General features: G+C 54.1%; 1 protein-coding gene across 7 annotated transcripts in view; it reads left to right on the top strand.

Annotated features, from left to right (window-relative positions):
- Window positions 1-21,216, top strand: part of TRAF7 (TNF receptor associated factor 7) — a 47,066-nt gene extending 25,850 nt beyond the window's left edge. For 6 of the 7 annotated variants that reach the window (XM_037910076.2, XM_043523525.1, XM_043523524.1 and 3 more), the window contains 17 exons: window positions 2,743-2,859; window positions 4,776-4,868; window positions 6,609-6,642; window positions 8,619-8,802; window positions 9,578-9,712; window positions 10,796-11,013; window positions 11,839-11,912; window positions 13,108-13,156; window positions 13,449-13,576; window positions 15,252-15,334; window positions 15,855-15,894; window positions 16,639-16,755; window positions 17,409-17,531; window positions 18,375-18,494; window positions 18,911-19,042; window positions 19,852-19,971; window positions 20,375-21,216. In XM_037910076.2, the coding sequence (XP_037766004.1) occupies window positions 2,743-2,859; window positions 4,776-4,868; window positions 6,609-6,642; window positions 8,619-8,802; window positions 9,578-9,712; window positions 10,796-11,013; window positions 11,839-11,912; window positions 13,108-13,156; window positions 13,449-13,576; window positions 15,252-15,334; window positions 15,855-15,894; window positions 16,639-16,755; window positions 17,409-17,531; window positions 18,375-18,494; window positions 18,911-19,042; window positions 19,852-19,971; window positions 20,375-20,389 (1,782 nt within the window). In that variant the 3' untranslated portion in view covers window positions 20,390-21,216. Of the gene's footprint in view, window positions 1-1,659; window positions 2,437-2,742; window positions 2,860-4,775; window positions 4,869-6,608; window positions 6,643-8,618; window positions 8,803-9,577; window positions 9,713-10,795; window positions 11,014-11,838; window positions 11,913-13,107; window positions 13,157-13,448; window positions 13,577-15,251; window positions 15,335-15,854; window positions 15,895-16,638; window positions 16,756-17,408; window positions 17,532-18,374; window positions 18,495-18,910; window positions 19,043-19,851; window positions 19,972-20,374 lie in introns of those variants that run through there. The other variant, XM_043523522.1, reaches the window with a different exon arrangement.
- Window positions 21,217-26,750: the final 5,534 nt, after the last annotated feature.

The raw sequence follows: 26,750 nt of genomic DNA, 5'->3' as shown, positions 1-26,750 counted from the left end.
CTTGTCATTTCCATTTACACCACTGCTGAGCCACCTGGAACCGAGCCCTGAATCTTCCGCTAGGAAAACTTCATTTCCCTACCTAATTACCCCATGTGCCCTCCTTCCCCCAATAAATCCGTGCAGGTATATTCTAGCTACACCTATCTAAATCTCAGACACATGCAGAGTAGCATTGTTGACAGAACTGCCCCTTCTAGCGTGTGTTGTCTGACTACTGAGGTCAAGCTCCTGCAGTGACTTTCTTTGTTTAATAACTTTTTATTATCTTCCCACCAGTAGCACATTCATGGCTGAGTGCATAAAACTGATTTAACCCATTGGAACTACTCAGCGTTGGGTTTATATATTTACCTAACAATACATTTGCCTACTCTATTAAAAAGAACTCTAAGCTTTGGCTTTTAAGCAGATGCAGTAATGATACAAACTCGAATTCTAGTGTCATTACGCTCTGGAGACGGTAAAAGCAGAAGACCAGTTGGTCCTACTTGCTCATCTTCTTTGGTCCAGTTCAGACTTGTCCCCATCCTGCAGTACGCGGTGGTGTGGCTTGGCCACTTTACTTCAAAAATCCCAAAGCCATTGGTTTTCCCTGCACTTCCCTTGGGGAGCCCATTTTACAGCCTGCTACATCTTACTAGCAGAGATGTTCCCTGATTTTCTCCTACTTATTTTCCAGTCGTGCACTCGTTAAGGCTCCTCTTAACCCATTCCTGTCTGTCCTGGGTCCTGAGCCTGTAAACCCTGACGTGAAAATGCTCGTTGGGGTTACTCATGTGAGTAAGGGCTTGTAGCATCAGCCTTTGGTGCAACCTCTGCTTGTCCCTTCTCAGTCATTGTTGAGCCAAGCTAGGGAAGGGGCCTCGAGAGGTCATCTAATCCTGTGCAGGGGCAGGACCGAGTGACCTAAATCATCCCTGACAAGGGTTTATCCAGCCTATTTTTAAAAACCTCTAGTGATGGGGATTCCACAACCTCCCTTGGAAGCCTAGACCAGAGCTTAACTACCCTGAAAGTTTAAAAGGTTTTCCTAATAGCTTCCCTTGCTGCAGATTAAGCCCGTTACTATCTGTCCGGGAGAGCAATCGATCATTCTTTATAACAGCCCTTACCAGATTTGAAGACCATTATCAGGTCCTCCCTCAGTCGTCTTTTCTCAAGACTAAACATTCCCAGTTATTTTAATTTTCCTCACAGATCAGGTTTTCTAAACTTTTAGCATTTTTGTTGCTCTCTTCTGGACTTTCTCCAATTTGACCACATCTTTCCTAAATAGTGGTGTCCAGAACTGGACACAATATGCAGCTGGGGTCTCACCAGTGCGAAGTAGACTAGGACAATTCTCTCCCATGGCTTACATATGACACTCCTGTTAATACATCCCAGGATGATATTAGCCTTTTTCACAGCTGTATCACGTAGTTGACTCATGCAGTTTGTGATCCACTATAACCCCCAGATCCTCTTCCACAGTTCTACTGCCTAACCAGTCATTCCCCATTTTGTACTTGTGCAGTTGATTTTTCCTTCCTAAGTGTAGCACTTTGCACTTGTCTTTATTAAATTTTATCTTGTTACAAATCAGAGAACTGGTCTGAAATTAACACTCATTTTGAATTCTAAACCTGTTATCCAAAGTGCTTGCAACCCCTCCCAGCTTGGTGTCATCTGCAGATTTTATGAGCATACTCTCCACTTCATTATCCAAGTCATTAATGAAAATGTTGAATAGTGACAGACCCCTGGGAGAACAACACTAGATAGGTCCTTGCAGCCTGACAGCTAACCACTGATAACTGCTCTTTGAGAACCGTTTTTCAACCCGTTGTGCACCCGCTTTATAGTAATTTCGCCTAGACCAGATTTCCCTAGTTTGCATGCATAACACTTTCAGTCTTTTCTCCATCAGTCCATCCCTTCTGCTCCGGGCAGGTTTTTGTTACTCCTCTCCAAACTCTTTCCAGTTTGTCAGTATCACTCTTGTACCGAGATGCCCAGCAATGGACGTACTGCAGGCTGCTCATTCCCCCTCCCCCTTGCTAGGCTGAAGAGTTTTCTCCATTGTTGCTTTAACGCTGAATTGGAAATGCTAAGGGCCATGCTGATGGTTAATATTCCAGTGGCAACATCCCCTGCAAAGCCAATCCCAAAGAGCCCTGCAGCCAGAGCAACCTCCTTGATTGGTGCATGCAAAGCCCAGTTAGCTCTCCCCTCCCAAACAGGAAGCAACAAAGCCCGGCTGTTCTTGAATTGAATTGGAGGAAGTCTCCACACTTACGCAAAGCAATTTGGCAGAAGCTAGATAGCAGTGAAACAACAAGTGCTACTGCAGAGATTATAGAAACTGCAGAGCATGGGAGCTGTCTCGGGGGCAGATTTACTAAGCTTTCTGCAAAGGATTCATTCTTAGCTCCTGCTCTACAGGGACACACAGTAAGTAACTGCACAAGGGAACCGTGGCATTTTAATGTATTGGTGTACGTGGGGCCTGAATGACTACTGCCACCAAAGCTGGTGCGGAGTTAGGTGACCCGTATTGTGTTGGTGATTAGATACCTACTACTTCAGTCCTGTTTTACACTTGGCTAGGCCAAGCAATCTGGCGTGCAGGAAAATTTGGCAGAGCATGTGGGCCCCTGGAACCGCTAAGTTGCACGGAGGAGGATGGGAGTTGGAAGCTCCATGGAGAGGTGGGGTTACTTGTAATAACGTGGTTGTTTTCTGTCTTTAATGTGGAAGCCTCCGATCAGCACCCCACGCCGTTCCGACTCTGCCATCTCCGTTCGCTCGTTACACTCTGAGTCCAACATGTCCTTGCGCTCGACGTTCTCGCTCCACGAGGAAGAGGAGGAACCAGTAGGTATTTTGATGTCTTCTTTAGAAGCAAAACAAGAATGTTCAATGTCAAAACAGCTTCTTTGTGTAACCTGCAGTGTGTCATATGGCCTTCAAATGGAAGAGCCCTTGTTTGGAGGGAATGTTGGGTTGGTCAGGAGATTGGCAGTCAGGACTCCTGGGTTCCAATCCCAGCTCTGCCACTGACTTGCTCTGTCACCTTGGGCAAGTCACCTCATCTCCCTGTGCCTTAGTTTGCCCAGTCATAAAATGGGGGTGATGATAATCCTGACTGGAGAGCAGTGAGGTTTCACGGATTAACATCTGTGAAGTGCTTGGAGAACCTAGCTGTGATGAAAGGTGCTACAGAGGGGAAAGGTCTATGTTATCGTTCTGTCTGCGGGTGGCAGTGTCCGTAGGTCATCGCTGTCTAGGCCCCAGTCCTGCAGTTAGCTGTATGCACAGTCCCATTGATTTCACTGCAGCTCCACTTGGGAATGGGGATCTACCTGTTTGGAGCTTCATACGGGATCAGGGCCTTACTCTTAAAAGCATTAACAAGAGCTGAGCCTGTGTCACAGAGACTGCATCCAGACTTAAATGTCCCCCAGGCCAGGCCTCATCTGGTTCAAGTGTTCGGCAAATGTGAGAGTGAGTCATCCTTACCACAATCCATGGGGAGTTCAGGCTTGGAGCGATATATATTGAATCTTGAGTGACTGATCTGAAATGTTAATAAAGACTTACCCCTGGGTCTGCTTTGAGCTCGGAGGGTGTGCTCCATACAGCTAGGGAATATTGCTTCTGAGCCCTGAGCTTCCAGTCTAACTGGAAAACGAAAGCAGAGCTCCTGGCCCATAGTGACAGAAGAAAATCCCATGGATTGCATGAGGCAGAGAGATCTTTCCTTTAGGACATCTCAGATACACAGGGGGACGTACGTCCTGTTTCTAAATCACTTTCGAATGCCAGGCTTCAAATCAATCATTCAGAGGCCTTTTTACCCGGCAGGTTTAAGCTTCACTCGTTGCTTCAGTATGGCCATGACTTGGCAAGGTACTCCTGCCGAGCGGAGCAGTTCCTAAGGACTCAGCCAGCCTTGTAAACTAGGAGCCAAATTCTCTGCTGGGCTAAACGGGCACAGCTCCACTGACTTCAATTTAAACTAGCTGACCCCATTAGGGCCCTGATCTTGCCAGATGCCAAGTACCCCTGGTTCCCGGTGAATGGAGTGGTGGGTAAGGGCCGCCAGCCATTTCTAGGCTCAGCCCCCAGAAGCTGGCCTATTGAAATTAAACTTCAGCTGGAGATAAGGAAAGTTGAGTCCTGGCAGCCCTGGCTGTTCGTTAGGAAGCTTTGTTCTCTTGTTTCCTTGGTAGCCTTGGGGCTGCATTGGTGGTGTTTGGCATCACAGCCGCAGAAGCAGACCAAGGCCTGGTCTACACTACAGAGTTAGGTCGACGCAAGGCAGTTTACGCCTACCGAACTACGGAAGTGTCTACACTGAAACGTCGCTCCACTGATGTAACCGCCCCACTATGCGGACTTAATAACTCCACCTCCCCGAGCAGCACAGAGTCAATGTCAATGCGGTGTCAGTGTAGACACTGCGTTACTTACGTCGACTGTTACTGGCTTTCAGGAGTCACCTCATAATGCCGCACTCTGACAGTACAATGGATACAAGCTCTTCTGGGGAAGCCGTGCACCACCAACACAAGGAACAATGTGTAGACACCCAGGAGCGATGTAATTACTGCGGCATCTGTATGCCAACCTAAGTTAGATTGACTTCATTTTGTAGTGTACACGTGGCCTCAAAACTCTTACTGTACTAGCTGCTTCCTTACTCTCTGCTCCCTGCAGTGCGGGAAGATGGTTGCATTTGAATTGTAGAGAATCTCCTGACTTCACCCTTGGTCTTTCTTTGTATTCAGGAGCCTTTGGTGTTTGCCGAACAGCCATCAGTGAAACTCTGCTGCCAGTTGTGTTGTAGTGTGTTTAAAGATCCAGTCATCACAACCTGTGGGGTAAGGAAATCCTCTTTCCACGTCACTGTCATGGGCTTTGTGAATTAACAATGTGGCTAGCAGCTATGCTGCCTCGATTGGTGACCATTAGATTTTGCAAGCCAACCTGGGTCTGTGCTTAGATAAGGGGAGACCTGCCAGGAAAACCCAGGGTGCTCCATGAAAGGTGTTGATGATTGGTAGGTGGCTTTGTCACCTGAGTCTATTCTGAGTCAGTGCCCCCACTGAGGTGGTAGGGGGCGCTGTGCTGCCAGCCGTGCTGTCTGTCAAATGAGATTAAAGATGGTTAAAGATCCCATGGCACTTTTCATGTTGCATGTTCCAGTCTTATTTCAGTAGGGTTTGTAACCCTTCACTTCCAGTCCTGAAGAGCTTTGCTGTGCAGCGTTTCTGCATTCTGCTGCGTTCCACCCCAGAGGTGGCTGCATTTTAGTGATGGATAGACTGTTCCGTATCTACTAAGTGTGGCGTGAGGCTTAATTTAGTTAATGCTTTTAAAAGTTTCTAAGACCCTCAGATGAAAGGCACAGTGGAAGCGCAAAGGATTATTAATTACTTCTATATACTCCATTTTATTAGTATTTTAATAGTAGCTGTATATTATTCCTGCTTCTGTGCCACCTGCAAAAGGAATATGTCTTTGTCGTAAGCACAAGGCAGGATGATTATTAAGGTAATGGTGCTATCTCTCATTATTTGAAGCTTGTTCCTTTTCAGCCAGCCAGAAAGCCTGCCTCTCTGTACATAATACCCGTGTGACTGTTCCAGCCAGCAGCCTTTCATGTAGACTCTGAGATTTACTGGTTAATATGGAAAATAACCCTCAGCAGCAGGAAACCAACCAGTTTCATTTGCAGCTCTTGTTTGGCAGTTCTGGAGGGAGCACGCAGCTGTGTGAGGCAGGAAAGGGAGGCCGCAGCAGAGTTGCAGATAACATATTGCTGTAATAATAACTTGCAAATTCTCAGGTGACGCTGCCAAGTTGCGGCCTTGTCGCAGACTCCAGAGAACCTGCGGAGTCAGATTAGAATCCTGTGAACTGCTGCACTGTTCGTCTTTCTCTTGTTCTGCCTGTTAGCTTTAGCCTGAGAGTGAGTTGGTTGCCTTAGTTACTGCAGGTTTCTGTTGCCTGAGGAGAAATGTAGATACTGTGGTTACCAGTTTATAAAGCATTTAACATAGCTGGTTACAAGCCACCTTTCCATTCTTCTATCTGCACAGCCGTGCTTTGGACAGACCTAAAAGCTCTCAGGGTGGGTGGACTGTATGCGGACAATTTGCCAAGTAGCATGGTCCAGGGGGGAAAAGGCTAAACTGTATTATTCACCTTTGGATGCTTCTTTCATAAATTGTTGCTTATGTAATTTCCATATTATAATGGGGGTGGGTGGCAGGGAAACCTGGCTTGGTCTTTGTGGTTAGAGAAATCAGCCCAGAGGATTCAGAGAGGTGCAGAGCAAGTCCTACTGGATTCACTGCAGTTACCAGTACCTCTGAGGATCAGGCCCCTGGTGGTGTTGGTTTTTTTTGGCTTCTTGAACTATATGGCTGTTTTCAAACAGCTTCGTTGCTCATGATATGTGTCTGGGTGGTCATAGGGGCATGTTATGGTACAGAACAGGGGGCATATCTGCTGTGGCCCACAATCCACAGGGCTCTGACAGCCTCCCCCCCCTCCCCCCAGGATTATTTGTCTGATCGTGGGGAGTCTGACAGTGCTGTTCCTCTTTGCCTCCACAGCACACATTTTGTAGAAGATGTGCCTTGACATCTGGTAAGTACCGGACCATCCTTGTGCAATGCCCACCGCTCCCTCCCATGTCTCTGGGCCGTTCAGCCTGGCAATCTGTTCCTCTCATCCCCCTGGAGAAACTGCAGCACATCCGCCTTAAAGTCTGCTAGGGTCTAGAATGGACCCCCCAAGCCCACCCCATGTGACCTGCTGTGCCCCAGGCTTTTGGTATCTCCTCAGATCCAGGCCCTGGGGCTCAGTGGGGAAGTACATGGCTGTGAGCATTGGCATCCTCACTGAGCTCCCAAACCCCACTGCAGCACGTACTGGAGTCAGTGCAGGCTGGAGTGGATTCCCTAGGAGCAAAGTGTTCCAAAGTCCTGGTCAGGAATGTGGAGTGGATAATCTCCAGGACAATAAATGACCCAAGTAGTTTGGCTTTTGATCCCCAGCAGTGACAGACTAGAGCTCTGTTCAGCCCCTCTGCTAGGGATAATTGACATGAGTTTTGACACAGGTGTCGTAAATGCCTCCTTTCCTCCTGTTGTTGTATGCAGTAGTGTTGTACCCGTGTTGGTCCCAGGATATTAGAGAAGCAGGGTGGGTAAGGTCATGGGTGGGGGAGGGATAGCTCAGTGGTTTGAGCATTGGCCTTGTAAACCCAGGGTTGTGAGTTCAATCCTTGAGGGGGCCGTTTAGGGATCTGGGGCAAAAATTGGGGCTTGGCCCTGCTTTGAGCAGGGGGTGGGACTAGATGACCTCCCGAGGTCCCTCCGAACCCTGAGATTCTCTGTCTTTTACTGGACCAACTTCTGTGGCTCAAAAGCTTGTCTCTCACCACAGAAGTTGGTCCAATAAGAGAGATTACCGCACCCAACTTGTCTCCTTTCCTCCCGGCACCCTGCTCATGCCAGCTCCTCCAGCCGCTGATTTCCAGTCAGTCCAAAAGTTGAGCCTCTTTTCTTCAATAAACTCCGGTTGAGAAAGCTAGGAGAGGCTCTCAGTCATTTGGCAGCTGAGATGGAGTAGCCAGCACCTCTCTCTGTTGCCCACCATGCTATTAAAACCCATCTTTCTCTTTGCTTGGCACATGAACACGAAAGGCACTGTTCCAGCCCAAGCCCCAGCCATGCTGATTGCTGGGCTTTCCCCCTGTCCAGGGAAGGCTCCCCGAGGGGTTGAGTAAACAGCAGCTCATTCTGCCTAAAGATGTTTGGCTTTCAAGTGAGAAGGCTCCCCCCAGTTATCTGCTGATTGTTCCCTGTAACCTCGCCTTGTCCTCGTCCGCTCCTTCCCACCCCAGGGCTCTGAAGCAGGAGGCTTCATAGGTGTGATTTTGGCTCTTTGCTCTGGGGTCTGTCCAGCGAACAAAGGCACCAGAGCAGTGTGTGGAAAAGCATCTGTTCCCTTTTCATCAGAGCTGAGGTGCAGATGTTTGTATTCTCTGCACACAGAGAGAGAAAAGAAACCTCCCACCCCCACCCCACCACCTCTGCCCGCTGAGACAGCAGAGAGGTGCCTGGAGCTGAGGTGGGAAAGATGCCTAGCACAAATCAGTCGGGTTTAAGGCTCTGTTGACTCAGTGACTTTGGAACAGCACTCCCCCCTCTGCCCCCCACATAACTGGGATTTGTGCTCTGGAGTCCTGGGGCTCTTTGCAGATCTCTCCCTCTCTCCCTCGTGCCTGGGGTAGGTGGTGATCACAGCCAGCCATGCCCCAGGCTGCATGACTGGCACTGGTGCAGCCGACGCCTGCTTGACACTTAAGGAAACGGCACTGGTGCAAATGGCTACACTAGAGGTTTCCCCTGTGGCCATTAGAGGCTTGCACTGATGCAGCTGTTCCAGGAGCTGGCTCTGAGGGCTGAAGTCAGGGCTAACTCCCAGCATAGATGAGGCCTTAGAGAAAAGAACCTGCACAAACACCATTGAAAACTGGCCCTCCGAGGCCCAGCTGCCCCTCTGCACTTGGAGTGTCTTAACGAACACCTCTCTCTCCCCTCCCCACTCCCCCTCAGAGAAGTGCCCAGTGGACAACGCCAAGCTGACTGTGGTTGTTAACAATATTGCTGTGGCCGAGCAGATAGGGGAGCTGTTCATTCACTGTAAATATGGCTGCCGGCCCGCCGCCAGCAGCAAGCCCGCTGCCTTCGAGGTGGACCCCCACGGATGCCCCTTTACCATTAAACTGAGCGCCCGGAAGTAAGTGCCTTGTGACCAGAGGATGGACTCTCCGGGGCGGGGCCTCTGTTGCTGGTTTATTGCTCTGTGTTTGCAACGTTATATGGCTCCTTGCAACAGTTCTGCTCCCATGGTCCTTCTGTCCAGCCCTGTGCTGCTGGGAATGGGGTGGGTGCAGGAGGGGACGCCCTCGCCTCTGTCTTAGTGAGGCGCTAGGGGGCGCTGTGTTGCAGTAGCGGGTGCTGCCCGTCAGAGTCAGAACTGACCCAGCCGGCCCTGCACGGGGATGTTATACTGCTGAATGTGATGCCTTTCAGCTGAGATCTAAAACTGAGGCTCTGGCCACCTGTGACAAGGACCACAGGATCTCCAAGAGATGGGGGCATTAAACCCACTACCCTACCTCGATTCCCTTTTGAGGAATTCCTATCCTGCCTCCCTAATCCGCCCCCTGCCCCAACAGCATTTAATTTGCTTCATGTCCTCAGCTGTTGGGTGCTGTTGATCAGCTGCCCTTTCAGCCGTCTGTGGAAGGACGGATGCAATTGGAGGAGTTGGTGCTGGCCACATATGTGGCCTGTATATCCTCCACCAATTACAGCCGTATGGTTAAACAGAGGTTCAAAGATAGCTTCCAGCGTCTGAACAAGTGTGTATCTAGAGATGGAGAAGGTTTTGATTAGCCGGAGTTCTCGTAAGGGCTGCTTTGCTCCAGGCCCTGTCAAGCCATATCATTTCCCATCCTCTCTGCATGTTGGTGACTTTCTCTCCTTTGTGCCTTTCCCGGTGTGCACAGAGATCACGAAAGCAGCTGTGATTACAGACCAGTTCGCTGTCCCAATAACCCCAGCTGCCCACCTCTCTTGAAAATGAACCTGGAGGCACATCTCAAAGAGTGCGAACACATCAAGTGCCCTCATTCCAAATACGGGTAAGCCGTGGGGCTCTGGGGACTGGCACTGGGAGAGCTGGCTGGGCCCCTCACTGCTAGGGGTGGTTTGACTCCATTTCTGGACGGCCTTTCAGACACCAGGTCCTTGGGCTCGTGGCGGCTCTGCCCAGGGCTGGGCAGGGCCCTGAGACCGAATCTGGTGCTTGGCCTCACTCTCCGTGGCCAAGAAGGTCTGCAGAAGGGAGCACGTTGAGCTCCCCCACAGGCGAGCATAGCGCACGCTGCTCAGGTGTGGCCACTGCTGGCCGTTCGGGAGTGTCCTGAGGAGACTTCAGCGGGAGAGCCTGCTAGAGAGCCTGGCAGGATCTGTCCAGGGCAGAACTGATACAAGGATAATGGAAGTGCAGCTGAGGCCGCTGCTCTGTGTGCTGGAATCCCTGGACAGGAAGGTTTCCTCGTCTGGGAAGTGCCCGGCCTGCAGGACAGAAGGCCTGAGGGCACTGGCATGGCTAGGACCCAGTGCCAGAAGTGGAGGAATAGATTCTACTGTTCTGCTGGAAGGTGGCTGTTGTGTGAGGAGACTCCCCATCATGGGGCCATCCCCGATGTATGACTGCAGAGCTTGGATCTGCTAGAATTGTTGCAATGCACAGACCAGCCTCGGCAATTTGCCAGAAGCCTGGGTGCATGCGTGAGGCCCAAGCCAGCACCCATTGTGCCAGCTGGAGCTTGCCCCTTGACTTTAATGGCAGCTGGACAGGGCCTTCGCAGAGCACGCGCACTGACATAATACTTCAGATCCTGCCTGGGATCTGCTTGTTCTTGGAACTTCTTGGAGAGACGGATCGCAAAAGCCTACTTGGGCAAGTTCCCCAGGTGCAGCGCTCAGCCTCAGCCTTCTCCTGTGGTTACAGGGGAGGGGTGGCTGCAGCCACGACTGGCCTTTGGGCACCTCAGCCCTTAGTGGAAGCCCTGCAGCACCACAGAGATCCCTCCAGAGGGGAGTGGGGTGCAAGAGCCTTCGCCCTGTAGCTGTCTAAATGCCCAGCCCAGGAGCCAATGAGCACTAGGCCCTCCCAACAGAGCCTCGCTCCAGCCTTCATCTCTCCCCCTTCCCTCCAGGTGTACGTTCATAGGAAATCAAGACACCTATGAGACTCACTTGGAGATGTGTAAGTTTGAGGGGCTGAAGGAGTTCCTGCAGCAGACAGACGACCGCTTCCATGAGATGCAGGTGGCAATGGCTCAGAAGGACCAAGAAATCGCCTTCCTGCGCTCAATGCTGGGCAAGCTCTCAGAGAAGATTGACCAGCTGGAGAAGAACCTGGAGCTCAAGTTTGGTGAGTCTCCAGGCCAAGGGCATGGCTCCTCCTTCAGGGCTTTACAGCTAGGTGGTCATGTTTGTCAAGTGTTTAAACTTTCCATTCACACCATAGTGAAAACTAGCTGTGGGCAAACCTCAGGAGGGTCAGGGATTCCCTTTGGCTGAACAACCAAAATTCAGCTGATCTTCGGAGCTACCTGGATTTCTTGGGTCTGCAGGGTTGGGGCCTGATCCGTCGGTTCTTATGCTGGAAATAATTTCCCTTGGGAATTTTAAAGTCCCTTATTAAGGTTTACCACGACTCAGCTTCCACACAAGTGTTCCTTTATTAGTCCAACGGCCACTGGGTCTTAATTACATCCAAATATCAGTACAGGCATATATATATATATACACACACACACATATATTTTATATCCTAACAGCAACACAATTGTAAGCATTGGCCCAAATACTCACAGCACAATCAGGCCTGGGAGATTCCTTCCCATCGTGGAGTAACTCCAAAGGGGTACGAAAAAGGCTCAGCTAGAGAAACATCTACAAGCCTTGCTTCATATACCCCAGAACAAAGAAGTGATGTTCCTGCTAGTTAGTGAATGTCAGCCAAAGACACAAAAGGGAGTCGGGGTTCAACCCTGGACCGGGGGCCCAATTAACCAGGGTGTTTATATTTCTGTTAGTTCATTCCCAGCCTTCAGTAAGGTAACTGCGGTATTTCCAGGGTCATGACAAACGTAACACAAACAACCCATTATCTGTGCAAATACCCTGTGACAGTGAGTGAGTTTCCTGGCCAGGCGGCCCTGAGGTTGACAGACCTGCCATTCTGTCGCCCTAGATGTGCTGGATGAGAACCAAAGCAAGCTGAGCGAGGACCTGATGGAGTTCCGCAGGGATGCCTCCATGCTAAACGTGAGTCCTTTGCAGGATACAGGGCAGCGTGGAGGAGCCTGTCCATTGTATTCAGCAGTGGTTCTGGTTGGCAGGGGATTCTGGTGAAGAAAGGGTTAACACCATGTCCCTGTAAAGCTTCTCTTCCCTTGGGCGGGGGAGACCCGGGTTAGGGCTTCAAAATGGCCAAGATCCAATTCCCTCCGCATTGGCTCTGTTCGCCCCCAGTTTTGTTCTTGTCGTAGCCAGGCAGGGATCCCTGTGTGTGCCAGGTGCAAAGGGCTCCAGAGCACAGCTGGAATCTGGCCCCGGTGGGCAGCCCAGCAGGACACTTGTTGCCAGTAGCCAGGGCTTTGCCCGGAACTCTAGCACTCCTGGGCCTTTCTTTGCAGCCAGGGATCGGCCCAGGGCCTGCCACAAGCGTGGCTGGTTCTTCGGGTCTTTACCGCGGTTCTCTCTTACCACTGGCAGGAGAATTGTGCAGAGCCACAATCACCGTCTAGTACTAGCATGTAGCAGGCCCTTGGCAGCCCTTTCTGGCGCTTCTCAGGGCACTGATAGGATCACCTTCCAGCCAGGGTTCAGGTGGGACACGTCCCGCCAGGAGCGCACACCCCAGCTCTGTGCATGCTCCTCATGGCTGAGTGCAGAGAGCGCTAGCCCTGACTGACGCAGATCCAGCCAGCTCCGTGGGAGATAGCAAGGTCCGGGCCCCAGAGCACTTTGTTGAGTCACCCCTGCAATATTTTCAAGCAAAGTGGATTTCGAAAGCACCGCAGAATGAGTAGCTCCTCATGACTGCCTGGCTCTGCCCGGTGTCGGTTTTAGGAAGAGGAAGGATCATGCATTTTGAAAGGTGTACGAGTGTCCATATCCATACCCTGATCCCGGGGAGACCCAGGCTGAGCCCTGTACCCACAGGAGTGTGAAAGCAGATGTCTGCTCACCTCTGCAGAGACAACATGCATGGCTATAAGGAAGGTGCTTCCAGACCTCCACTTTCCTCTGGCCAGAGAACGAACCCCCTGGGTGGGCAGTGCCAGGCGCTCCTGTCCTCAGTCAGGAGGATGCTGGCTTGAGTTCTCAGCGTTTGTAGGGGAGGTATTAAAGCAGTGGCTCAGACTCTGTGGGAAGCCTAGCGGAGCACCTGCCAGTTCCAGGACTCTGGATTGATTTCAGTTGCTCTGCTCCTAACCCCGCTTGGTTTGTTTTTCAGGATGAACTGTCCCACATCAACGCCCGCCTCAACATGGGCATCTTAGGATGTGAGTACACGCTTGATGCTCTCTCCCTCGGCTTGCCCCAGAAGGTTAGGCTTGTTGTTAGGATTTCTCAGCAGATCCCTTTTGGAGCCGTAACCGTGTTGTGTCGGCAAAGCATCAGCTGACTCAGTGTATTTCCCATAATGCATTTCAGGCTAGTGTAACACTCCAGCTATTGTCTGTCACTAGAGGGCTCAGTAGAGCCCTCCCCTCTGAGCTCCATGGCCGGTTCTGTGCTGGCGGGGCTTAGCATCATGATTCCCCTAACCCTCTCCTGCCTCTTCTCACTCCACAGCATACGATCCTCAGCAGATCTTCAAATGCAAGGGGACCTTTGTCGGGCACCAAGGCCCTGTCTGGTGTCTGTGTGTTTACTCCATAGGAGACTTGCTTTTCAGTGGCTCCTCAGACAAAACCATTAAGGTAAGAGCCTCCCAGCATTTGCATGCATTAGACAGGACCACCCACTCCTCCGCTGGGCTCTTGAGTTTGCCTGCCCAGCGCCAGGTTGGAGCTGAAATAGCTCTTCCCAGCTACACCTGGGCCGGAAGCATTGTTCGGTTATCAGCCAGAAGACGCCAGACCTCCGAGTCTCATCTCGGAGAGAAATACAGGCTTTGGAGCTCCGTATGAAAATCTGATCCTGATCTCGCTCCTGCTGCTCATGTTTACACCTTGTCCCAATCTCAGCATTTTAGCTGCTAATTCTTTATTTTCCATGGTGGCTAAACCCCTTTTAGACACTGAAAAAGAAACCAGCTTTTCCCAACGAAATGTGCCCATTTTACAGACATTGTTTGCTTTCCCTTGTCCTGCTTTTGAGTAGAGCAAACGGACAGTCCCACCAAAACAATAGTTTCAAATGTTATCCTGGCCAGCCACCAGTGTCACGATGACTGACTGATGGATGGATGTCAACAAAGCTCTGGGAATTGTGTATTTCACTGATTACTAGAAAACAGGGCGCCTATAGACCCTACACGAACAGAGACGGTCATGGTTTAATCTTGGTTCTTTTTGGTTTATTTATTTAAGGGCTGGGAGCCATGACTTCTGGGTTCCAATCCTGCTTGAGCCGCTGACGCTCAGATCTGGGGCAAGTCACTTGAGGCCTTGTTGGCTGGATTTTCTCCCCAGGGGAGCTGAGCTCTCTCTGCTCCTGTTGACATCAGTGAATGCTGTGTGTATTCAGCACCAATGGCAATTGGCCGGGTCATCTCTCTGGGCCTCATTTACCCATCCATACGCTGGGAGTAATAATTCTTAACGACCTGTGGCCGAGGGGCATTGGAAGCCTTAGTGCATGGGAAGTGGCAAGTGCTTAAAGATCTGAGGCTGGCAAAGCATAACTCCTAGTGTTCCATTTGTCTGCATTTTTCTCCCAACACTTTGAATTCTGAGATAAAGGATGTTGTTTTAAACCTGGTTTCCATTGGCTGGAGCCACAAATGCCAACATGTAGGCGTGGTGGGGTATCTAAGCGGGGAGGCCGGGCTAGAAAAGCAGGCCCAATCTTGGTTAGCAGGAACTTCCCTCTTCTCTCTGCCTGTGTCCTGCTCTCCCAGCATAGAAAGCTGTTGCTATAGGGTTGGTTTTGAGGTCACTTGTACAAATAGCATGTAATACTCAGCAGCTGAAATCCCCATGCAGCAGGAATGATAATAGGGAACACAAATTCTTCATGCTCAACTACTGGGAGTGATGAGAAAAGAAGCAGGGAAAGCTAGCTGTGCAGTGACTAGCCCTCACCACCCGTGTGTTTGCCTGATTCCATCAAGGTCCCCCAGCTGAAATTGCCTGGCATTTTCTTAGTACGGTTTTTAGGAAAGTTTGTTGTCTGCCCTAGTGCTGTGGAGCTGCTGTGGCTGCATTTCAGTGTTTGGTGTCCCTTGGAAATTCAGTGTGACCCTGCTTGCGAAATTTCCTTTCCTAGATGTGCTCATCTCTGCCGGTCAGACAGGAAAACGGGTGCACAGATGCCACAGGAAACAGCTGACTGATTTCCCTGCTCTCCTGGCTCAGCTGACTTCCTGCTCTGATCCCCAGCTGCTCTCTAGTGCAGGCATGTGATCTCCTGCTAACTTGTCTTTCCTGTTAGGTGTGGGATACCTGCACTACATACAAGTGCCAAAAGACCTTGGAGGGCCACGATGGAATTGTCCTGGCTCTCTGCATTCAGGGGTGAGTGGAGTGGATGATTTTTGTGCCGCTGGCAGGGGAAATGGGGAATTGCGACGAGAGACTTGTGGTCTGTCCTCTGGCCTCTCCTAATTAGTGAATTATTAGAAGAGGGACTAAGATGTTAATTTCCTTCCTCATTCTGACCTGAGCACATGCACCAGGCTTTTACACACATGTGGATTGGAGGGGCCAGAATCCCAGATCTCCCCTTTTAATAAGCCAGAGGGACAAATGGGCCAGGTCATCGGAGTGAAAAGTCCCTTCGTCCCAACGCCCGCTCACCACAGCCGCACCAGCCCTGCCGTCTGGGAGATGATGAGCCTAGTTTTTTGTTGGGGGCGGGGGGTGTCACACCGGCTCCTTTCCTCTGAGCAGGCAGGGGTGGGGCGAGGAGGGTCTGAAAGGTGCGAGAATCCTGTTTCTGACCTTTGTGTCCTGGGAGCAGAGCCCCAGGGACAGCTGAAATCCCACAGGTGGCTCTCCCTTGCTGACGCCCTTTCGTTTTCTTGTGACGTTACAGGAACAAGCTCTACAGCGGCTCTGCTGACTGCACCATCATTGTGAGTATGTGGGGCCGCCCTGGCTGCAAGTCAGCACGTGGGAGGTTACAGGGTAGCCCCCGGCTGCTAGAGCACAATAGCCTGTGAAAAGCAGCACCTCAAATGTCCTCTTGGCTGGGAATGGCCTGAGAGAGCGAGAGAACAACTGAATCCCTTGCGTGTGGTTTCCCCATCCCAGGGATGAATTTGTTTGGGTTTTATAATAATAAAAGGTGGGTGTTTGTGTCTTTCAAGTGTCCTAGACTTGACTAGACCCCCCAGTGCAGGGAGTGGGAGGCCCGGGCATTGGACTGGCTCAGGGATGACCATACGTAGCTTGGAATAAGTGACAAGTTCTAGTCCAACCGTGGCTTCCTGGGAAGGCTCTGGCCTGCCACACGAGGGACCAGGCCTCCAGCTTCTGTGGCCAGCCAGGGCTGGGAGTGTGGCCCCCAGCCACTGAATGTTCACCACTTCTTCTGGCTGATTAGCAAGAGGCTGTGTTAGTGTCTGGGATGAGAGTCCCACGCAGGAGCCCTCCAGCCGAACCTACGCTCATCAGAGAGGGGCTGTAAAGAGAGGCCTAGATCCTCTGGGCACGGCTGCCCTCTATCACCCACCCAGCAGAATAGCTCCTGTGTGACAATTGCCCTTGCTGTGTTTTCCTGCTGGGGGGTATTTCCAGGGCAGGTATGCGAGAGGGGGAGACTGCAGGGGGTTTCCAGAGCAGGCCAATCCCTAACCAATTTTGTCTTCCTTTTTGAGGTCTGGGATATTCAGACCTTGCAGAAGGTGAACACGATCCGAGCACATGACAATCCTGTTTGCACTTTGGTCTCCTCACACAACATGCTGTTCAGTGGCTCCCTTAAAGCCATTAAGGTAGGGGGCTGAGAAGGCACCTGCTGGGGTTGGGTGGCCATTTGGGGCCAAGTTGGCCGGCAAGAAAAGGCTCTTTTGGCCTTGTGTGCGTATGTCGGCACGTGGCAGGTTAGCGTTGCAGCGTGAGCTTAGGGGGAGCAGACACTAGGAAGGACGGCCAGTGCTCCCTGCCGCCGAGGCTGCAAGCAGATTCTGGAGCAGCTGCCTGAAGAGCCTGGTTTGTTTCTGTTGACTCCTAAAAATCGGAGGCTGGGGGCAAGTGTGTAGTTGGTGTGTACTTGTGCAAACACACAAGCCCATACGGGGGGCTCGTGTACCATGTGCTTACAGCAGGGGGCTGGGATCAGGGCCAAGATCGCCACAAGGGAGCAGTGATTTCAGGTGCCTCTGGTTTTGGGTGTCTGACACCGCCGCTCTCACTTCTCCCCCCACATGCAAGGGCCAGGATGGGATCGAGGCCCCACTTCCACCCTCTTTGGGGACCTTGTGTTGTCTCTGCACAGAGGTGGATTTCGTGCAGGAAGCAGCCCTGCAGAGTTAGCCGTAGCCATTTGGACTGGTCTTTCTGACCACAATGGCCCTGCTTAGCAGTGTGCAAGCTGACCCATCACGTCCCTTTCCAATCCCTGTGTATGTGTGTGCGCCTGCCACAGGTCTGGGACATCGTGGGCACCGAACTCAAGCTGAAAAAGGAATTGACAGGTCTCAATCACTGGGTGCGAGCACTTGTGGCTTCTCAAAACTATCTGTACAGTGGGTCTTACCAAACAATCAAGGTACGTACGCTGATGGCATGCGAGAGCACTAACTTCCTATCTGGGCAAAACCAAAGGCAGCCAGGCGCACTCTGCGGCGTGCTTTCACAGCTGTTGTGTCACTGGCACACTGGAGTTTACGCAGGCGACTGTGGCTGGTAGGTTCCCGTCTTCGCGGTAATCTCAGAGTTTGGCAGGTCCACGCTGCTGCAGCTGCTGTTTGACATGAACTAAGACAAACGCTGCCATGTAGCCGTGGCCCTTCTCCAGCTGCTGGGACATTATTGTCCCTTCTCCTGCGCTGACACGCCTGCTGATAAGAGAAGAGGGGCAGTGTCTGGGCTGCAGAAACACCATCAATCTGCATTTGGTTCCTGTAAGAGTCCTGTCGTTGTTGGCCCAGTCCCTGCTTGTTAACTTAGCAGCTGGTGTCTGGACTGTGTTAGAGAGTTGGGGTACATTGTGCCCGGCACCCACTGCTCCTGCCCGGCTCTGCTGTAGCACCCTCTCCCATCCTGTGACACTGGGGCCACCTCCCTTTCCCTTCCTGGGACAGAACCAGGCTCGAGCCCGGTTCTGCTGGGCCCAGCTCTGTATTTTGCTGCCTGTCAGACGCTGGCTGTGGGAGTGGTGCAGCTCATGCCTCAATAGGAACTTGACCAAGAGCCTTTCCATCTGTTGCTGACCCATTGGCCCTGCCTGGTTCAGAGCCACTGGCCCCAACGGGCCCTCCAGCCGGTCTGGAAAGGCACCTCCAGCTACGCACTGAGAGGAATCCAGTGTATCGCTCTGGGGCTTGCGCGTTCCTCTTGAGCCCAGGCTGCTGCACTGGAGCGACCCTGACCTGGGCGGGGACTGTTTCAGATCTGGGACATCCGGAACCTGGAGTGTGTCCATGTGCTGCAGACGTCAGGAGGCAGCGTGTACTCCATCGCCGTGACCAACCATCACATTGTGTGCGGCACCTACGAGAACCTCATCCATGTAAGAACACGGAGTCTGGCGATGGGGCAGGAGGTGCAGCCCTGCCGCTCCCTCCCTGCAGAATAGGGGCTCAGCATGGCTAGCCATGCCCAGGATATCCCCAGCATCTGCTGTGCCAACAGGCCCACCTGCCTCCTGCCCAGCGGGCTGACGGAGCCCCCCTGGGGGATGAGAGATGGACTTCATTGCGGCTGTCCAGGCAGTGTGCTTTCCCATTCCCTAGGGGCTGGCCTGAGACCCACCCTCTCAGTGCTGGGGGTGCCGGGCAGTCAGAGGATGCTGTTACCGTCTCTGAGTGCAGTTCCGGTGCCTGTAATCCCGGACGCTGGCCTAGCTTTCTCCTGCTCTGCACCCTTTTCCGCTGGCTGCGGCGCCTCGTCACGCTGAGCCGTCTCTCTCCTATTCTCCTCGCTCAGGTCTGGGATATCGAGTCTAAGGAGCAGGTGCGCACGCTGACCGGGCACGTGGGGACGGTGTATGCCCTGGCCGTCATCTCCACGCCGGACCAAACCAAAGTCTTCAGCGCGTCGTACGATCGCTCTCTTAGGGTACGTGCTGCCGTGGCCTTGCCTAGCCGGGGGAGAGGCTCCTGAGGTGCGGCTCGCGTGGCTGAGGGGGAAGCAGCGTTGGGAGGCTAGTCCCCATGTAGACCTCACACCCTTCCCTCTCCACCTGCAGCCCGTGGGTCTTACTGCACTCCTTTGCTTTTAGGTTCTCAGTGTCAGGTAAGGAGGGGACTGGGAGTGAGGGGTCTTGGGCCACTCCGCTGTGTGTTCCTCAGGCCCTTCAGCTGTGAAACGGGGCTAGGTGCGGCCCTGTGTGATGGGAGCAGCTGCAGTGTCTTAATGTTTGGAAAGCCCCCAAACAAGGCTGCAGAGCGCTGCTGTTCCCGATGACAGTGACTAGTGATGCCACAGTGCAGAGCCGCGCAGAACCTGTTCAGTACGGCCTAGTCTGGCTCCGGCCTGGGACTCGGGAGAGCTGGGGTTAGTACCCGGCTGTGGGGCACTGTGCCGCTGAACTGAAGGAGTGAGAGGGAGGCAGATGATGTGGTGCTGGGACCACGTCCATACCCAGACAGCCGGGACATGGTGACGCACAGACACACTGTCTCAGTTCAGTGCCCCAGGCCCGGCTCCCATAACTAACCCGAGTCCCTGGGAGAGTAACATAGGTCACCGAAGGGCAAGGGAGGCCTCTAGGCTGGGGGTGGAGAATTCTCCGGGTCGTTCGCACCCCCAGGTTGTTTCCTTCCCTTCATGGCCAGAACCCTCTCCTCTGAGCCCCCTTGGTGCCTGGGAAGACAGGCCTTGCGGTCCCCGGCTTCACATTCACCCATCCTTGCATGTGCTTCCAGGTGTGGAGCATGGACAACATGATTTGCACTCAGACGCTGCTGCGGCACCAGGGCAGTGTGACGGCGCTCGCGGTCTCCAGGGGCCGCCTCTTCTCCGGCGCTGTGGACAGCACTGTTAAGGTCGGTCGCCCCTGAGCTTTCCCACTGCAGCTTCCTCCCCGTGGGGGAGAACCCAGCAGCTTGTCCTGGGTGGAGGGGGTAGAATTACCAGCTGAGACTATCCTCGTGAGCTCACTCCCTGAGCCCTGCCCTGCAGGGGGCGCGGTTTGGGGAGAGCAGCTGTTGCCACGACGTGTCCACTCTCTGGGGTTCCTGGACAGGCCAAGAGCTCCCCTTTCCTCCTGGCTCGCTAGGACAGCAGCCGGGGTCGGGGAGCAGAACGGGCCCCGGCTGGCCAGCAGGGATCGCTATGGGCTCAGCTTTGAGAAGGGCGTTTTGGGGAAGGGCGCGGAAGGAACCAGCTGTGTTCCCTTGACTGACCTTGACTGGATCCTTGTTCACCTGTCCCTCCCTGCCCCCACAGGTCTGGACGTGCTAACGGCACGGATCCTGCACCCCGAGCTACCAAAATCTCCTTCTCTCTGCCGGCCTGTTGGATGACCGACACCGCTCTGACATAGCTGCTGCTGCCCCGCTGCTCACCAGCACCGCCTGCTGCCTTCCATCGGCCACAGCAACTGCGCCCTCAGCATTGCTAGTCCCTCCGACCTGCCGTCACCCAGGGACGCCCCAGAAGTCAGCCATGTCCCACGTATTTAATGGAGACCGGGCCTGCTGCCAGGGCCGGTGGGTCACTGCTGTTCTCTGTACTGCACACAGCACCGGGCTGGGGTTTGTGAGTGTGGTGTCAGCACAGCAGAGCCGGGCCCAGGCTGGCTGGGCCGTTCGGGCCCAGGCTGCTGGGCCGTTCGGGCCCAGCATGGTGCAGTTGGCGTGGGACGCCAGGCGGCAATGGGACAGCACAACTCAGCTGGTCACAGCGGAGCCTGTCGAGGAAGCAAAGAACCAGGAGCGAGGTCACTTTGCAAACAGGAGAACGGAGCTTCGGCCTTGCCCTCTGCTCGGGTTCGCACGGGCCCCTCTCTGTCTCTCTCGTATTTAATTTGACTGCCCAGACGATAGCGAGCTGTTGTTTGGCCTTTGAAGAGGAATCTTCCTTGTGTAGCCAGGTACGATTTTTACACCACAAGCTAGTTCTCTGATCAAGTAACACAAGCGCATTGGTTCACCCTCCCTGTAATTACAGTCTCCACATTAAAGAGAAAAAGCCTCTGTTGCATTTTTACTCACGTTTTCTACGGTTTTTAAGATTGTAATATAATTGGATTATTTCTTCATTGACAATAAAAGTGGAAAGTTGTTCCAGGCACGTGTGAGTTACTGGGGGGGGGGGGGGGGGGGGGGGCTCGCTGGGGGAGGGCCAGCTGCCACCTGCCTGGCCTTCCACGGGCACGCACTTCCCAACCCCGCACACCTGGGCAGGGGAGCTCGTCCCTGCGCCAGGCACAGCAGGTGTGGGAGGCCACTAGGGATATGTCTACACAGCCGCTAGACACTTGCAGCTGGCCTGAGCCCCGTGAGCCCGAGTCAGCTAAGGGCTGTTTCATTGCTGTGTAGACTTCTGGGCTTTGCTGGATCCCGGGCTCTGGGACCCTGCAAGGGTCACAGAGCTGGGGCTGCAGCCTGAGCCCCGCATTCTGCAGAGCAACGAAACAGCCCCACAGCCTGAGCCAGCTGGCAGACGCCAGCCAGGGGTTTTTCTTTGCAGTGTAGACATAGGGTAAGACAAGAGCCATGAGAAGTGAATGGCGTGGCACCAGCAGGGGTGAAGTGGTTTCTTGAAAAATTCTTCTCCCATTAGAATTGGGGCTTTCCCATCCGTACACTCGATAACTGCGGCAGCGAGCTGAAGCGGCTCAGGGCCACGCGGTGGGTGAGAATCAGGTGGTGTCTCTGAGCCAAGGCGCCGATCGGCTACTGGCAGCAGAGTAAGCCAGCAGGAACGGAGAAACTGGCAGTAGCTGGCTCACTAGCCTTGTCGGGTGTAGTCTAAGCGAATCCCTGTCTCCCCGCATTACCTCCCCTTGGTATAATCCCTGGCACTGGAAAGCTAAAGCTGCATCATGGCTGCGAGGGCCCTGGCGAGACCGGTGTCAACAGAGCTTTACGGTGGTTGTGGCCCGAGGGTGTTAAACACTGCGTATTTGCCTCTTAGCTGCGGGCAAAAGCCATGGGACAGTGTCTCCTACCATGACTAGAACTACACCCACTGCCTTGCAGAGCAACAGGGCGGGTAGTTGGGGGCTGATGAAGAGAGGCCTTGGTGTATTTGTAAGCAAGGAGAGGGGGTGGATCCCATGGGACGAGCACTGCAGCTTCTCCTGGGGCCTTTAGCGGCTGTGGCCCCAGAACTAGGCTTGCCCTAACGAAGGGTTCCAAGCAGCCGGGGTCAGCATGGGTGGGTTCTACCCATAGGTAAGGAGGGTCCAGGCCAAAAGCTGCACAGGGAGGCACTGACCTCCGGTAGCGGAGCAGCGCATGAAAACAGCTTCTTGTTCCGGTGGCTCATTCCCTGCCCCTGCCCCCACCGGCACCGCGGGTTTGGAAACGGAACAGACGTGGAGGGAGCCTGGCCCAGCTTGTGCGCCTTCCACCCTGCCCAGCAGGCTTTGCCTTAACCCTGGGTAAGGGCCCACACGGGGCCGTTACACAAAAAAGGATGCCCCACTGTCTGGGCTCCTCGGGCTTCACCAGAGGTGGGGGGGCTCACTAACCCCACTGTTCGAAAGCATTTCAGACTAAATATTTCATTTGTAACATAGTAACGCTCACCTAAAGAGACATTCCCACACACCGACTGGCTCCAAAGAGCAGGCCACTAATGCCCCAGCCTCAGGGGGGCCTTGAGGAACCATCACGTACCCAGCTTAAACTGCTCTGGCTGGGGCAGCGCCATTAGCCAAATGCACGGGGCTCAGCCCCCCCTGGGCTGACCTGAGGCAGTGAAGAGGTTGTCCCACGATGCTTAAACTCCACCACCACCTTCGCTGGCTGCCTAAGCTAAGTGTAAGCAGGGGAATGGCCCTGCTACTGTGGGGAACTTTCCTGGTTTGTACACTACCCCGGTGAAGTGGGCTCGCAAAAGGCCACGAGTCCTCTCTCCCACTGCCTTTACCCAGAGGCCTGCCTGAGCTCGAGGACTCCCCTTCCACTCTGCTGTCTGGCCGAGTGCTCATAACCCTGCCTAGGCTGGCCCAGGAGTCTGGGGCTGGGGGGACTGGACCCCCCAATCTTATCGTGGTCACTTTGGCCAGGGATTAGGGTGTCCCCACTCAAGGGCACTGTCTTCACACCGGTCTCTTTCCTGAGCCACTGATCATTACAGCTAGTTCAAAGCAAAGACAATTTACTAACCAGCAGCCAATTAGGAAAACAATGGGAACGGGTGAAGTTAAAACACATCACCCACCCACTGTGTGGCCCGGGGACATCACACCCAGTTGTCACTGGGCCCCAGTCTGGCCCTCACCGTTGCAGGTCGGACACTTGCTCTGGCGGTGGCCACACACTCTTAGGCTCGAGGTGGTAGGACCCTTGTTCCCAGCATCATCCCCGCCCTGTTGGGGTTACGAGCCCCCCCAAGTCGGGCCTGCCCTGGGTCCCCCTCACGCTCCCCAGCCCCACTCCCTGGTTCTGGCCAGCCATGCTGCTCCCCAGGCCCCAGCTCTCCCCTTAGCTCTGCCCCAGGCAGCCCCAGCTCCCAGGGAGGATGAGCCCTCCTGACCCCCCGTCATTGACCAGCCTGCCTTGTCAATCAGGCTGCCCTAGCATGTTGGCTTCGCCTCATTGGCTCTGAGAGCCTGTCAATCTCAGGGGGCCTGATTTCTCATTGACTCTTGCCCTTTCTTTTGGTACTGGGGGCTAGCCAACCCAAAACCCCGCTGCGTTTTAGTAAGGGGCCAACAGGCCCCCTTCATACGCTTGCTCGGGGTGGCAACTTTCTAATAGAAAACTGAACACCCTAGCCCCGCCCCCTTCCCCAAGACCCTGCCCCCCCATTCACTCCAGTCTCCTCTCCCCCTGCCCGTGCTCTCCCCAACCCTCGCTCATGTTCACTGGGCTGGGGCAGAAGGCTGTGGGTGGGGGGAGGGGGGTGATGGCTCCAGCTCAGGGTGCAGGTGGGGGGCCAAAGGGGTCAGAGTGTGGGATGGTACTCAGGGCTGGGGCAAGGTGTTGAGGTGTTGGGTGATGGCTCCAGCTGGGGGTGCAGGAGGGGGCTCCGAGCTGGGGGGAGGTGGTTCAGCGTGTGGGATGCTGCTGGGGAGCGGTGTTGGGGCTCCGGGCAATGCTTACCTCAGGTGGCTCCTGGGAAGGCAGGCAGCAGCCGGCATGGCCGGCTCCTAGTCAGCAGCATGGCCAGGGTGCTCCACCTGCTGTCCCTGCTGGCAGGCACTGCCCCGCAGCTCCCATTGGCTGGGAACCACAGCCAATGGGAGCTGTAGAGCCTGTGCTTGGGGCGGGGACAGCACACGGAGCCAGCCCCCCCCCCCCACGACCCTTCTCCCTCCGCCCACAGAGACGCTGGCTGCTGCCTGGCTTCCCAGGCGCCGTGCAGCGAGCCTGCCTTAGCCCCACTGCGCCAACAACCGGCGCTTTAGTGGCCTGATCACTGGTGCTGACCGGAGCCACCAGGGTTCCTTTTTGACCAAGTGTTCCAGTCGAAAACTGGATACCTGGCAACCCTGAAGCTGCAGAAAACAACCTCCCCTTCTCCCCCTCCCCGCCCCCCCCCCCCCCCACACACTCACTCTCCCTCTCTCTCTGTGGTATGTTGAGGCTAGCAGTAGGGACCCTGCCCCTCCAGTCCATGGGGGGGTGCCTTATTGCCCAAGGAGGGTAGCACCAGTGCCTCACTTTGGGACCCCCCACCAATGGACTGGAAGGGTGTCCCACCCCACTCCTCTCTTTACTCTGCCTCTGGCAGCTTCCGCTTTTTGCCTCCCCGCAACTGCCCAATGTGAGTGCGGGGCCCAGAAGGAGCCCATCCCCTGCTCCAGCTGTCATGGGGCCCCTCCTCTGAGCCCCAGCTCAGGCCCTGGGCTACAGCAGCTGCATAGAGACTGCTGCTGAGCAGCAGGAAGGGGTCTGGGCCCAAACGGCCAGCACCTCCTTCTTCAGGTGGACCAGCCCCTGGAGCTGCAGGTTGGTCCCTTGGCCGCGCACAGGCTGGAGTTATATATTTGACACCCCCTGTTCCCATCCACAGAGCAGTCCCATCTCCCGCCCAGACTGCCTACAACAGGGGTGGGCAAACTTTTTGGCCCGAGGGCCACATCTGGCTGTGGAAATTGAACGCAGGGCCATGAACGTAGGGCTGGGGTGTGTGGTGTGCAGGAAGAGGCTCAGGACAAGGGGTTGGGGTGCAGGAGGGGCTGTAGAGTGCGGGAGGGGGTTCGGGGGGGTAGGGTGCAGGAGGGGTGCGGTGTGCGGCAGGGGGCTCAGGGCAGGGGATTGGGATGCAGGAGGGGGTGCAGCGTGTGGCAAGGGATTGGGATGCAGGAGGGGTGCGGCGTGCGGCAGGGGGCTCAGGGCAGGGGATTGGGATGCAGGAGGGGATGCAGTGTGTGGCAGGGGATTGGGATGCAGGAGGGGTGCGGGGTGCGGCAGGGGGCTCAGGGCAGGGGATTGGGGTGCAGGAGGGGTTCGGGGTGCAGGCTCCAGCCTGGCGCCGCTTACCTGGAGCGGCTCTGGGGTGGCAGCAGTGCACAGTGAGGCTAAGGCAGGCTCCCTGCCTGCCCTGGCCCCGCGCTGCTCCCGGCACCACGTCCCTGCGGACCCTGGGGGACGTGAGGCAGGGCCAGAGGGCTCTGCCCTCGCCTGCAGGTACCTCCCCTGAAGCTCCCATTGGCCACAGCAATCCCACGGGCCAGATCTAAAGCCCTGACAGGCCGGATCTGGCTCGTGGGGGGTAGTTTGCCCACCCCTGCTTTAGTACAACACCTGAATTAAATGCCAGGGGACACAGCTCTTGCTATAACATGGGCGTCCTTAAGAGGCGAACACAAGGGGCCTTGCTTGCTTTCCTCTCTCTGGTAACAAGGCGTGAGCTGGGTGACACCAGCCTGCCTCTTCATCATTTTTTTCACCCACAGTTTCAATCAGGGAGATTTTTTAAGAGTAACAGGGTCAAGTGGCGGGGGGGGGTGCGGTGTGCAGGAGGGGCCTCAGGGCAGGGGTGGTGGGGTGCAGGAGGGGTTCAAGGTGCAGCACAGGGCTCAGGCCAGAGGATTGGACACCATCATAGGGCCTAATCACATCAGCCACACTATCAGAGGCTCGTTCACTTGCACATCTACCAATGTGATATATGCCATCATGTGCCAGCAATGTCCCTCTGCCATGTACCTTGGCCAAACTGGACAGTCTCTACGTAAAAGAATAAATGGACACAAATCAGACGTCAAGAATTATAACATTCAAAAACCAGTCGGAGAACACTTCAATCTCTCTGGTCCCTCGATTACAGACCTAAAAGTGGCAATTCTTCAACAAAAAAACTTCAAAAACAGACTCCAACGAGAGACTGCTGAATTGGAATTAATTTGCAAACTGTACACCATTAACTTAGGCTTGAATAAAGACTGGGAGTGGATGTGTCATTACACAAAGTAAAACTATTTCCCCAGGTTTATTCCCCCCCCACCCCAACCCCACCATTCCTCAGACGTTCTTGTCAACTGCTGGAAATGGCCCACCTTGATTATCACTACAAAAGGTGTTGTTTTTTTTCTCGCCTGCTGGTAATAGTTCACCTTACCTGATCACTCTCGTTATAGTGTGTATGGTAACACCCATTGTTTCACGTTCTTTGTGTATATAAATCTCCCCTCTGTATTTTC

This window comes from Chelonia mydas, chromosome 10, assembly GCF_015237465.2.
Source record: "Chelonia mydas isolate rCheMyd1 chromosome 10, rCheMyd1.pri.v2, whole genome shotgun sequence".
In the NCBI taxonomy this organism is placed as follows: Eukaryota; Metazoa; Chordata; order Testudines; family Cheloniidae; genus Chelonia; species Chelonia mydas.
Note: the sequence above shows the minus strand (reverse complement) of the source record. Positions and strands in the feature narration are given on the sequence as shown.